Source organism: Salvelinus alpinus, chromosome 3, assembly GCF_045679555.1.
Source record: "Salvelinus alpinus chromosome 3, SLU_Salpinus.1, whole genome shotgun sequence".
Taxonomy (NCBI): domain Eukaryota; kingdom Metazoa; phylum Chordata; class Actinopteri; order Salmoniformes; family Salmonidae; genus Salvelinus; species Salvelinus alpinus.
Window position 1 is genome coordinate 44,618,285 of NC_092088.1, and position 13,881 is coordinate 44,632,165.

At 44.2% G+C, this 13,881-nt stretch overlaps 1 protein-coding gene across 14 annotated transcripts in view; it reads right to left on the reverse strand.

Moving 5' to 3' along the window:
* Positions 1-13,881, reverse strand: part of LOC139570788 (LIM domain-binding protein 3-like) — a 94,133-nt gene that overhangs the window by 4,863 nt on the left and 75,389 nt on the right. For 7 of the 14 annotated variants that reach the window (XM_071392956.1, XM_071392960.1, XM_071392959.1 and 4 more), the window contains 6 exons: positions 7,123-7,269; positions 2,569-2,628; positions 1,500-1,882; positions 1,042-1,399; positions 362-542; positions 119-239 (listed from right to left, as the gene is read on the reverse strand). In XM_071392956.1, the coding sequence (XP_071249057.1) occupies positions 119-239; positions 362-542; positions 1,042-1,399; positions 1,500-1,882; positions 2,569-2,628; positions 7,123-7,269 (1,250 nt within the window). The remainder of the gene's footprint in view (positions 1-118; positions 240-361; positions 543-1,041; positions 1,400-1,499; positions 1,883-2,568; positions 2,629-7,122; positions 7,270-13,881) is intronic. The other 7 variants (XM_071392965.1, XM_071392964.1, XM_071392963.1 and 4 more) reach the window with 3 other exon arrangements.

Sequence of the window (13,881 nt, forward strand, 5' to 3'; positions counted from 1 at the left end):
GCTGTTTTCACAGAAGACATTGTGACAAACACACAGGAGCTAGTTTGGGCTCTGAAGGAAACATTTAACACTTGAGGCTTTTCATTATGTGCCATGCTATTCCATTGATCTAAAGTACCTTTCTCGCAGTAGGGCTCCCCGTCCTCCATGTGGAAGAGGCTATTTCCAAAGGCCTTGCCACAGGCAGCACACACAAAGCAGGTGGTGTGCCATGTCTGCCGCAGAGCATGCATCACCTCCTGCACACCAAAAAAAACGCAGGGACAAAGAGTTATTGTGTGGGTGTATGTGTAGGTGTATGCTACGCACAAAGTGATTTTGTGTGTGTTGTACTTGTCTGCGTTTGGGTCTGTCATCTTACCCCCATGATCTTGGTGTTGCAGCGGGCACAGGTGGGGGCAAAGAACTCGCCGTAGCAGTTCTCACAGTACACTGCGTTCTGCTCCTCCACAAAGCTGCAGTCTGCCAGCGATGTGTGGCAGTAGTGACAGTTGAACTCCTCTGGGTGCCAGGATCGACCCAGGGCCACCAGGAAGGGTCCCCTGTAACGGCAGAAAGCAGGTGAAAGCTATGATCCCTTATTGATGTCACCTGTTAAATCCACTGAAGGGGAGGAGGCAGGTCAAAGAAGGATTTTTAAGCCTTGAGACAATTGAGACATGGATTGTGTATGTGTTCCATTCAGAGAGTGAAAAAGCAAGACAAAAGATTTAAGGGCCTATGAACAGGGTATGGTAGTAGGTGCCAGGCCCACCGGTTTGTGTATAAAGAACTGCAACGCTGCTGGGTTTTTCACACTCAACAGCTTCCCGTGTATCAACAAGGGTCCACCACCCAAAGGACATCCAGCCAACTTGACACAACTGTGGGAAGCATTGGAGTCAACATGGGCCAGCATCCCTGTGGAACGCTTTCGACCCCTTGTAGAGTCCATGCGCTGATGAATTGAGGCTGTTCTGAGGGCAAAAGGGGAGGGGGTGTAACTCAATATTAGGAAGGTGTTCTTAATGTTTTGTACACCCAGTGTATCGTTGTTGTTACCTGACCATGTTGTTGCAGGCTCCACAGAGGGGTGCTCTGTTGCTGTTGGCAGCGAAGCGCTCCGCCCTTTGGGCCACGCCCCGGGCAACAGGATTGAAAGGGGCAGGGGTGGGGTTGTAGGGGGCAGGGCTTGGGTTATAGGCAGGGCTTGGGGCAGAGTGAGGGGTGTGGGCAGAGCCAGGGTGTGGGATATAGGCCGGTGCTGGTGGGGCACTCTGAGGTAGAGCAGGCACTTTCATGCTGGTGCTGGTGGTCTTGCTGGGGTCAAACTTGTTGGCAAAAGAGTCGTCAGTGATCCAGGGGGGCCTGCTGGAGGGGGGTTCAGGGGCGGCGGCTTGGGGTGGAACAGGGGCAGGAGCTATGACCCAAAGAGACACCCGGTTAAGTCAACACTATCCATACTTACCATATTGTTAACACACATACAATGGTCACACAGCGCCACCTGCTGTAACTACCTGGCACGATGCAGGCGGTGCTGACCACCTTGGGTGGGGGAGGGCCCACAGGGATCTGGATGGAGCTTTGCTGCATGTGAGGAGGCTGCTGCATGTGAGGAGGCTGCTGCATGTGAGGAGGCTGCTGCATGTGAGGAGGCTGCTGCATGTGTGGAGGCTGCTGCATGGGAGGTTGCTGCATATGCGGGGCCTGGTGCATGGGGGGCCCCTGGTACATGGGAGGTCCCTGCTGCATGGGAGGTCCCTGCTGCATGGGAGGCCCTTGGTACATGGGAGGCCCCTGCTGCATGGGAGGCCCCTGCTGCATGGATTGCCCCTGGTACATGGATTGCCCCTGGTACATGGGAGGGGCTTGTTGCATGGGGGGAGCCTGGCCATATTGGCTGCAGAAGGATAAAAAAAGAAGCTGAGTGACATCATCACCACCTAGATGGAAACATATCTCTACTAGTCTGATCATCAGTCTAGCTGTTTTCTGAACGGTCACAGTTTAGACAATATAACAATCTAAACTGGGAAACTGTACTACAAGTACCAATTACTAATAAGGAGACCGTTAGCACTATGCCTCACGATTAAACCTAGTACGCTGAATGCTGGACAGCCACCTCTCTCCTTCCTGACTGAGTGTCCACATATGTTGTTTCGAGTCTTACCTGGAGCTCCTCCACTTCACCAGACACGTTTAACTCAAAGGTTAGTGGGAGTTTAATATAGCAGAGACCCACACAGAGAGAGAGAGAAAGGCAGCCTGGTATCAGAGAAACAGTGTTAGAACAGAGAGCCTCAGTTATGGCAGTGAGAGAGATTCACAGAGTCGCCAACAGATTTCATTTGAGAGGAGAAAGGAGCAGGTTTTGACATATTTGTAAGAAAGGGGAGGTTAAAAACGCAGGTTAAAACGAACACTGTCAAAGCACGATTTTCATCCTTCGAGCTAAAAACAGAGGGAGGGGAATATGGGTGTGTTATTCCGGAAGTGAAGTTATGTTGACAATAAGTGAAGGAAGCACACTATCCAGATGTTCTATGGACAGTGGCATCTGGATAAACTTCCCCACAGAAGTACCTGGAGACTGAGGATTTGTACTGGGAGCTGTAACCAGAGGCAGACTGTTGCAGGCTGTAGCTATAACGCATCAGAAACAAAAAGGGTCAGGGGTCAAAAACAGGGGTCAAAAATAGCTCTTTGGATGAAGGCCATGTACACCTATACCTGTATGACGCCGTGCTGCCTAATGTGTTTGTTTTGCCGATAATGGCATCCGGTTTTTAAATATTGCATGTGCAGATGTAACTTTTCTCCACTGTTCTCTGAAGGAAAGCAAGAGTCATCGGATTTCTCACATATTGCAACACTATCAGATCACAGCAGTTTCATTCTAACTGCTAGTCAGTCAGCCGTGTTTGACCACAGACTCAGCTGTGTAGCTTTTGAAGAAAGGGCAGCACACAATCAGCAGTCTCTTTGAAGTATAGGTGAACTTGGTTTCATAGCAATACCTTTGTGAGAGCACACATTCACACACAAAGGAAAAACATATATATATATCCTAGAGAGACACAATTCAACAGGTTCTGAAAATCCATGATCCTAACACTGCCAAACCAAATCGATACACATCTTAAGCTCCTATATATCATATCTGTATTTATCCCCATCAATCAAGGAAACTATATTGATACTGCACACACACACACACACACACACACACACACACACACACACACACACACACACACACACACACACACACACACACACACACACACACACACACACACACACACACACACACACACACACACACACACACAACCACCACAACTGGCTCCACTGCACAGGCCAACACTCCTGGTAATCTCAGTTAACACATCCAATCCACATTGTTTTCTTTTCAATGACACAATTATTAGGAAACGTTCAAGTGAGCCACAGGACCACTTCTCAAAAACACACTAACATGCAGATGAGATGAATTCACTTCAAACCACCCTTCACTGCACATCATGAGTTGATATAGCCTTCACAGTTTTAAGCAACTGTGGTAACCACACTGGCTCCAGGAGATTTCTAGAAAATACCACTATTATATTAAAGGTTAGATTGGATTTCCTTCGTTATTTAAACACAGCTGTTGATACAAAACAAAAAATTGACCCTCTACAATGGTTGGCTGAACCAAACAAACTTGGGGATCATTGAGTCATACGTACCATAAACCCCCTTGTTATGCAAAGCAAAACAATGGTCATTTCATAACATCCCTACTAGACACTGACAAATCAGAGGGTATTCTACAAGCACAGAAAATAGTCATCTTTTGTGATAAGTGTCACATTTAAAATTGTGTTCAATTTGTGTACCAAATTCGACAGCATTCTAGCCCACATAATAGGACCCTTTCAGCTACTGTGCTATGAAGCATTACATCGATCAACAGCTGCTATTGCCTGTAGCCACTAGTTAGCCATTCAGTAGTTGACTTGAATGGTGCATCACAGCCATAGATAACGATTTAGTACATCACTGATTTGCCGGATACAAATTATTGTGATTGACATCCAAGTGTTACGCCCTTCTGCTGTTCTATGACAAACTACCCCCCCCCCCCAGATCATAATTAGTCAAGCCAGTGTGTGAGCATGCAGTTGAGCAGTGACGTGCAGAGTGAGCATGGGAGAGCGTGGGATAGAGGAGATACCGCCGTCACACAAGGTGGTACAATCACTAACTGGACTACTATGTGCACTACCAAGTGAACTACTCTCATATCACTAATTATGTGGCCTTCGCAGGTTGAACAGAGCCCATTAATACCAACTCCGAGAGTATGCTGTTCCTTACTATGACATGCAAAGGTCCAGACTTGAACGGGCCTGTGGGGATTTTGTACGTGTGTTAATGGAAGAAACAGGGTGACCTGCAAATTCTAGATGAGAGATAGAATGTCAAAAAAGTCAACTTCAGAGTGATGTTAGCCACATTCAGCATTAAAATGTTTTTTTTTTAAATATTGGGGTCAAACATATCTAACCATTAATAATTGTGAAGGGAATATTGACATTGTGGAGAAAGAGGTGCAAATTAGTCAAACAAAATGCCGCCATACCCCCACATGAGCTTACATTCCTCTGCTTGTCCCTTTCGACAATCTGCAGTCTACAGTCTACAGTCTACAGTCTGCACATCAAGCCTCATGGACGTTTTCCTATCCATTCAGCTGTAATGGAGAGAGCTATTGCAAAGAGCTTTTGGAGAGAAGTTGGACCCTGTGCAGGGAATGCAAAAAAAGTTGCACCGACCTATTGCAGTCCCATAAAATTTGCATGTATCCAATTGGGTCTGTCGCAGTTCATTTTACACCACTTTTCATGCTGCGACAGATGTAAATAATCCGATTGTCTTATGAAACATGGCCAATAGGAATGAAGCAACGCTGCAGTCATGGCTCCTTTGATCCGGCTAGTGTCCCAAAGTTCACGTTTTTTTTTTCTTCCCCCTCCTGTCCCCTATCCCACGTACCTAAGCAACTCTGCACACCACTGTCTGGGACGTGGTCAGTCTCTCTGTCACTGTGTCAGTCTGTCCAGGTGTGTGTGTACCTCAGGTGCTTGGGTTTCCCAGAGGGCAGGGTGCGCTTTCGTTTGGGCAAAGTGCTGGTTCGGAACACTGGGGTGATTGACAGAGCCTCCAGCGCAGAGGTGGGCGGTGGCCCTTGCTTATAAACCTTGTTTCTTAACGAGAGCCAACAAGAGAGGTCTGAGAGACGGTTTAGGGCTCACTCCAATTCCCTCCACATACACAATGAGAACTTGGAATTTCTTATGCCGTCTTAAACCCTCTGAAATACTACGCTGTAATGCAAAATAGAAGGTAACACTTTAGTTGGATAGTCCTTAGTAGATGTTTTATATATGATCAACTAACTGTCAACAAATTGTCCACTAGCAATAACTATTCTATCTGCCCAATCTCAATACGTATGGCCTTTCGTGGTACCCTGCAAGTAGATGGGACACTATTTTTTAATGTGATTTTTGATCCTACTGACAAACCACCATTCATGGATACAATATGATATACTTTATTGTCCATTTACATGGAAATTCATTTCATCTGCTGTGATGGTCCAAAATAGTTTTCGGAGGGTCCAATAAAGTAGTATAGACACCATGCCTCTCGATGGTCCAAAAACCTAATCCAGAAGTCTAAGAAAATGATCTCAGACATCGCCATTGAATGTCCAAGGTCCAATGGGGTGATCTGGTGTATTTCACCAAGATGCAATATCTGGCTCATGTAATTATGTCGAAGAGAGTTATACGCCAACCCTAGCAAGCTGTTGCATATAAACTGACTTGCAGTTGGTAGTTTGCTAATAGTTTGAGCATCTATAGATCATCTATTGTGGACAATCCAAATAAATCCTGTTTGACACCCTGTATACTCTTGCATCCACTATTTCAGCATCAGAAAATAAAGCTCTCCCAACCCAATCCATATTCCTCACAAACCTCTTCTCTGGCCCCCCATAAAATAGCAAATATGTACTAGCATCTGTACCTGCCCCTCCTATCGCAACCAAATCCACACAACACATTGGCCTATCTCCTGACTGACATAAAAGGTCAAAAATGGGACAGGGGGAGTGATTGTGTGACAACTGTACCTAGACTGTGTAATCAAAGCAGACGAGATATGGGAGGCTGCATGCGTCAGGTGGCGAGGTGCCCCAGAGGGGACTGTAGGGGCCTCAGGGGCCACTGGCTGTGTCTGGGTGGCTGGGGGTGGCTGCTCGCTGCAGAGGACAGAGTAGAGTTAAAACAGCCAGGAAGGATCAAGAGAGGGAGGTCGTGCTCTGGGGGAACTAGGAAAGGGAATTTGGGGAATTCTTTGTGTGACATATTGACTGTGTTCACTCTGCAAACTCTCTCTAGATTTGACAGAACTGTCTGCTTCCTATGGGGGGGTGGCGGCGGCAGTGATGACCAACCATAGAAGCAACAGCTTGCGCAGCCCCAGGTCATTGTTGTATTGTATTAAGGCTGGTCAAATAAAAAACTGGTTTAAAATGGATGGATCGTTATGATGATGAGGACGTTAAGGGTTAAAGGATGATGGGTTTGGCAGACACGCTCTGCATGACTACAGTACTCCACTGCCTTGAGGCTCTCTGTTCTCACACCGCTCACAGACATGGCAGGTCTTCCCAGCGTCTCTCTCCACAGGTTCCACACAGTCCAGATGATCACAGCATCATCAGACCGTTTGACTTACCTTGGACACTCTCCCCTGTGAATGTACTAAACCCAAAGCCATAGCCACTTTAAATGCATACTGCTCATGAAACCTTTCACCTAACCACTCGTGTAGTACAATCAAGGTTTTCCAAGTCTAATTGGAACATAAAAACAGAAACACACATTTCAATAAATGTTCAATCAATCACATCGAAACAGTCGAAACGGAAAAAGTGAGACAACATCAGAACAATACAGTCACTCTCAATGAAATGGCACACACAAATATAGGTACATACCAAAGAAAAGGAAGAGCACTCAGTTGGCAGAGGACAATAAAACCACAACAGACAAAAACTTTCAACCCACACAGCATTACCTCTCAGGGGTGGGTTCAGGATCTACGGGGGCGGGCTCTGGAGACTGCGAAGCAGCAGGTGAAGCCACCTGATTGGGCGAAGCAGCGCTAGCAGGCAGAGCGACAGGTGCGGGGCTGATAGAGGTTGGAGCATGCTCAAAAGGGCTACTGCATAAGAGGTTAGGTTGCATTGAGAGAAAACTGTCAGCAGTCTGAGGCCGAAAATCATATATACAAACAGCCCATGTAGGGCTAGGTGTATATGAATTAGAGAGTTCATGTCAGCACAAATAGACCTGTAAAGGTATATGGCCTCAAGCACACGCAAAACCAAAAGCCTTGATATTGCTCAGCCCAACGCAAGGATGTCCATCAAGGAACAAATTGAAAAAGAGTAGAAAAATAAATCAATTACAATTATTTACGAGTCTTATCTTTCAATATAAGGAGTTAGAGCTCGAGGTGAGCAAAAACCCCTATGCAGGAAATAAAAACCACACAGAAAAAGAAAGCAATCTGCTCATAAGATAAAACGGACATTTGAACTATTGGTTTTGGGTGAGTCACTGGAGAACGTATAGAGACTGGCAGCGGGGGTGAGTGGGGAGATATCTGGTTGTATAATGGAAAGCTGCCTAGCTGCTTACTGCAGGAATCGATTGTGCATAATGGGGAATGATTAAATAACTGTGTCAAGACAAGAGAGCTTCATCCATCATGTCCGAGGCCAGAGCGAGAGGGTTAGTACCATCTCACTGCAATGAAGCAGGCTATATTGCTTGATATATACATCGTCTTCACTTTAATAACACAGTGCATTAAACAGTGATTTGTAATGGTATAGAATATCATACTAATATAATATAATCAGAAACAATCTAAGGTGTCGGGAGAGTTTCAGCCATGAACCCTGCTGGGGAAAGGATTAAACAGAGTATACAACAACAAAAGCAAAAAAAGGAGAGAAAAATGGGAACACTCAGTCAGCATGGCATAATCAATGAGTGCACACTACAGAACATTTGTGAACTGACTTTTAAACCTAAGTAAAAAAAAACTAACAGATTTTGACATTTAAACACAGCTGACTTGGACATGAGGCCAAAACATTGAGTGAATGACTGAGGGAGAAGGTGGGGTTGAGGTTGCCCCACTCCGGACTGGGGAGAACGGAATGAATGCAATTCCCAGTGGGAGCTGCCCAGGCTGGAGGACAGACAGAGGATGGCAGGCATCTAGCAGCAACAGGCCTGATGGTGGTAGACCGATGGCTGACCCCTACTCACTTCCAGCACCCTGACCTCTTCTCCTGGACATCTCTCTGACCCCCCCCCCCCTCACTCTTGATTGATGTTGCTAGTCCATTCTTCCTGTTGACATTTACAGGCAGGTATAGAATGGATAGTTGGTAATGTCATATGTCATGGAGGTGGTGTGGCACAGAGAGAGGTCAGGTAACAGTGGTCTCAGGTGGTCATTTAACCCATCATCACTTTCTCTGGTGAACCCGTGAGGTTAGCAAGTGCTCCTAGGTTGTGGTTGTAGTGTGTCTTTCTATGGTGTGTCTCACTGCGAGATGTGTGGAGTACGGAGTGGAGTGTTGGTGTGTCGGCAGGGGAGATGGAAGGATCAGTACATATAGACAAGTGATAGGTGCTCTCAGTTTGAGTGACGGAGGAAGTGCCTTTGAGGCTGGGTACAAGGACAGGACAGGCCACAGTCACACAGATACTAAAGACACTATTATTTCTGAATCCAACCAACCAAGTTTTCATCAACAAAGTTTTGTGGCGTTAACTGCTTTCATCTAGAGAGACCGCTACAAAGTCACTTTTATATGATGGGAGTGTAGGGCAGGGTTCCCCAATAGGGGGCTCGCGGGCAAAATTCGGCCCAGGGGTGATGTTATTTGGCTCCCCCAAGTTTTCTGAGCAAAAAAAAAAAATCTTTTTTTTTTAAAGGTCCAGTGCAGTCAAAAACGTGATTTATCTGTGTTTTAAATATAATTCCCACACTATGAGGTTGGAATAATACTGCCCTTTTAGTATAAGAGCTGTTTGAAAAGACCACCTGAAATTTCAGCCTGTTGTGGTGGGATGGAGTTTTGGCCTGCCTGGTGACATCATCAGGCAGTAAATTAGTAAATAGACCAATAAGAAAGAAAGTTCCAAAGCGCTCTGCCAATGACAGCTGGTTTTCAGTTTTCCCCTCCCACTCAGACCACTCCCAGACAGTCCTAGCAAAATTCTTGCTTGAGAAATTGCTCTTTGCTAAGAAGCTATTTTTGTTTCTTTTTTAACATTTTAATTGAAAACAATCCCAGTAAGGTAGTACATTTTTACACAGAAATTATTTGATATTGAGATAAAAATGGCTGCAATGGACCTTTAATAAAATACTAAAATCACCAGTAATTGAGCTCAATGTGATTTAAATTGAGGAAATATGTTCCCCAAAACTGTAAAATCACCAGAAAATGAGCTCAAAGGGATTTTAATTTAGTAAATCTGTCCGAAGCATTCCCACACAAAAATAAAATAGAGTCATCGTATCCCAATGTAATCAAGGTTGGAAATTATACTTTCTTTGTCAAATATTATATCTGTTTGGGATTCTTGCAGTCAATTTACAGTTTACAAATTATTTATACCTACTGATGTTCTGGCCCCCCAACCATCAGCTCAAAATCAGCCCACGGCTGAATGTAATTGTGGACCCCTGGTGTAGGGTATAAGTTACATTAACCTATCTGGCATAGGTACAGACATCTAACTTCAATGGATCTCTATTTGAACTCAGACAGCCATGTACACAGACGCACACATAGGCACAGACAGACTTCCCTCACGACAAGTGGTTTATATAAAACAGACATTCTGTGCAGCTCACACAGAGGACACTGGCATTCAAAACACAATAACCCTCTCCATGCTGTATCAATAGATTGTATTGACAGAATTGCTCTGATCTATTTCCAGATGTATTGAGGGAATGAGTGTTTCAAGTTAGGGGCATAGGAAGGATATTGTGCTTTGAAGGCTGAAATCAAAATCTGTTACCTCAGATTAACAACATAAGGGGAAGGGGGGGGGGAAGAAGAGTGAAGAAGAAAGAGGCCACACCTGACAGAGAGATGTTAAAGATAGTTGATTGCATACATGCACCACTCTTTCATCTGCCAATTATCTATAAACAGTTAGGAATTTGAATGACTTAATCTGTATACTAAAGCCATTTCTCACTCTCTTTCACTGTGGAAAGGAAAAACTTGAGGATAGTTTTGAAGAGCAACAAATCGATGGCTGGTAACGTCTGCTTGGCACGACTGTCAACATAGGGAAATTGCTACTGCTCCCACTAAAGCAGCTGGATTAGTAAGGCAGCTCCATGGGCAGGCAACCTTCTCAGCTACAATTTCACTCTGCTCCTCATTCTCTGCGACCGAAAGACCACTCCGGGTTAGGCAGGTAAACACTGGCATGTGTTTGCATGATACCGGTGAAATGGGCAGGCAAGGGCAGGCGATTGAGAGACCAGTCCATGCTCTTACAGGCAATTTAGGAGGACGATAATTGAGATTACAGTTAGTCAAGGCAGGGGAAATGGGTCTAGTACAACAAACAGGTATGTATATTACCACGTTCAGCTACTTCAAAGCAGCAGTGAGCTCTAACCATGGAGGTTTAGGATTTGTGAGTGGGGCTTGAGGTTGAGGGAGGGGGATGGCTTACTGCAGAGCTGTAGTAGATGATGAAAACACTGACTAACAGGTGCTACAGGCAAGACTCTAAGACAAGGGAACGCAATGAGTCAGACACACAACATGAAGAGCGACACAAACACATACTGTAGCTGTCAACAGGTACCCCCTCACCTTCTGTACCCTTTACATGATTCTCGAATGGTACATAGGCCCGAATCAACTGTACCTTCTTGACGGTCCGAACTGTGATTAGTCCCATGGATTAAACCTACAATACAACTTCGTATCGCCGACTGTCACAAGCTTATCTATAGGACAAGACAACCACTACGGTCCTTGACGCTTTCGAAAACAATATAATTTTCTAAAAGAGACGATAAGAAGATGGGACGTCACATGGGCACTAGGCCTCTAAAATGGGCCCTAGAAGTCACCAACTGCAAAAAAATAAAATAAATCCCGCCGACCACATGGGAACTGAGCACACACACCGAATGACCTTCCACTAATTTGGCGGTGAGGGTGGGATGAGAGAGTAGGATAGCCATGTAGTGACATGCCCGAAATTTGATGTGAAGCAATGGCCTGATGTCTAGGAATGTTTGGTGTGTCAGTTCTTGAATCTGTGATGGAAATAAAGAGAGGGAGTGAGGTACAGGAGGCCTAGAATACTCAGTGGAACTGAAGTGGAGAATGAGATTTTGTTTTGGGGACAGAGACTGAGGCCGGTGTATGATAGAGGAGGATGAAGAGGAGGAGCGATGAAGGGCGAGAGGGGGTCAGCCACCCAGAGGCACTCCAGTGCAAACACACTGTCTTCCTGAGCATGCATTGCATGCAGGTGGGAATCTCTCTCAGGGGAGGTGTGGTGAGGAGGAAGGGACTGAGGCCGGTGTATGATAGAGGAGGATGAAGAGGAGGAGCGATGAAGGGCAAGAGGGGGTCAGCCACCCAGAGGCACTCCAGTGCAAACACACTGTCTTCCTGAGCATGCATTGCATGCAGGTGGGAATCTCTCTCAGGGGAGGTGTGGTGAGGAGGAAGGGAAGCGGCAGTTAGCAGAGGTTTCCAACAGTTACAGACGGCCATTAATAATCCATTCATCAGCCCGTAGCAGAGCTAAGTAACAGCAGCTCCCCTATGTGACAACAATACAAGCAGAGTTACCTTTCAAAGGGCTTTCAACGCCTTCAAACATGGCCTCGCCAAATCTCACTACTCACATATTTGACTTCCTGTTCTCCTCTCTTACGCGGGAGGACGGGACGACGCCCAACAGGGTGTTGTCTGACGGCTGTACTTCCCTCCTGATATGATAGTCCCTTCAGCCACATCTGACCTCCCTATAGTAGCAGCTAGAGACTCTTGCCTCGACAAGGCCTAAATGGACAGACCATTGATATAATACTGCTTCTATGTAATAACAGACAATCAACATAATATTGAGCTCTGTTTAGGGAATCTCACAATTGATGGCATGATTATATTAGAGCTAATGATGGCTGAGTACCATAATAATACAGTAATCGCTCCGTGTAACAGACTAAATGGCATGTGTGGAGAAGATCAAAGCCTTGTTTTCTAAATGGTGTATCAATGAAGCACGTCAGTTCATCTTTCTGTGGGTAATATGAAAATTAGCTTGGTTCATTTCTACAGTCTTTCTAAAGAACTTTTCGGAATACAATCTCAAAGTGATTGAACAATGTTATTTGTCATAAATATCTTATCACACTATCAGTGGTGTAAAGTACTTAAGTAAAAAATACTTTAAAGTTCTACTTAAGTAGTTTTTTTTACTTCACTACATTCCTAAAGAAAACAATGTACTTTTTACTCCATACATTTTCCCTAACACCCAAACATACTCATTACATTTTGACAGGAAAATAGTCAAATTCACATACTTATCAAGAGAACATCCCTGGTCATCCCTGTTGCCTCTGATCTGGCGGACTACCTAAACACAAATGCTTCATTTGTAAATGAATGTCTGAGTGTTGGAATGTGCTCCAAAAAACAACTTAAGAAGTACTTTAAAGTATTTTTACTTAAGTACTACGTAAATAAAAATATATAAACATTGTGCCGTCTAGTTTGCATAATATAAGGAATTTGATACTTACGTATATTTTAGCAATTCCATTTACTGTTGATACTTAAGTATATTTAAAACCAAATACTTTGACTTTTACTCAAGAATAATTTTTACTGGGTGACTTTCACTTTTACTTGAGTCATTTTGTATTAAGGTATCTTTACTTTTACATTTGGATACTTTTTCCACCACTGCACTCTATATGAGGCAATATAGCTTGGTTATTAGATATTCCAAAGCCACTTACATTATATAAAATATCTCTGTTTTGTTTAGGTCAAGTTGTATGTATGTATGTATGTATGTATGTATGTATGTATGTATGTATGTATGTATGTATGTATGTATGTATGTATGTATGTATATATATATATATATAAAAAATCTCAAAGGCCAAGGCCTTGGCCTTTGTTGGGGGCTTCTGTGAAAAGCAATCCTTGACCAACTTCAATTTACAAAAGTCCTGCTTGAATAGTGAAGTGCCCTGCCCTTGGCAGTTGAGAAAAAAATGACTATTCAAACCGTTCAATACCAATGATGAAATGTAACAGAAAATGGATGAACTTCTCTCATTGAAGTCAAAAGGAATCTCATCGTCTATATAGAATCCAATAATGTTCCCTCTGATTGAAGTCATACTTGTAATCCTGTGGCCATCTGGCCATGAACCAGCCTATCCTTTAATCTTTTTCAAAAGTCAATGCAGGCAGTACTCCTGATTATCACTGTAATAGTCCACTTTACTTTATGCCATTCACTCTCTCTGGACAATTCTCTAATTCCTCACTTTCTCATAGGCTGCAAGGGTTTGCTTCTCTCCACACATTCCAATGAGCCAGAGCGCGAGGATAAGGAAACAAACAAGCCGTGTTTCATCTGTGAGTGATTCATATTAAGAATAATTACGACTTTGGTTGATATTGGGGAATTGTTTATCCTAAATTGGACCCTTGAGATCGCTGTTATGTTCTATGTAATG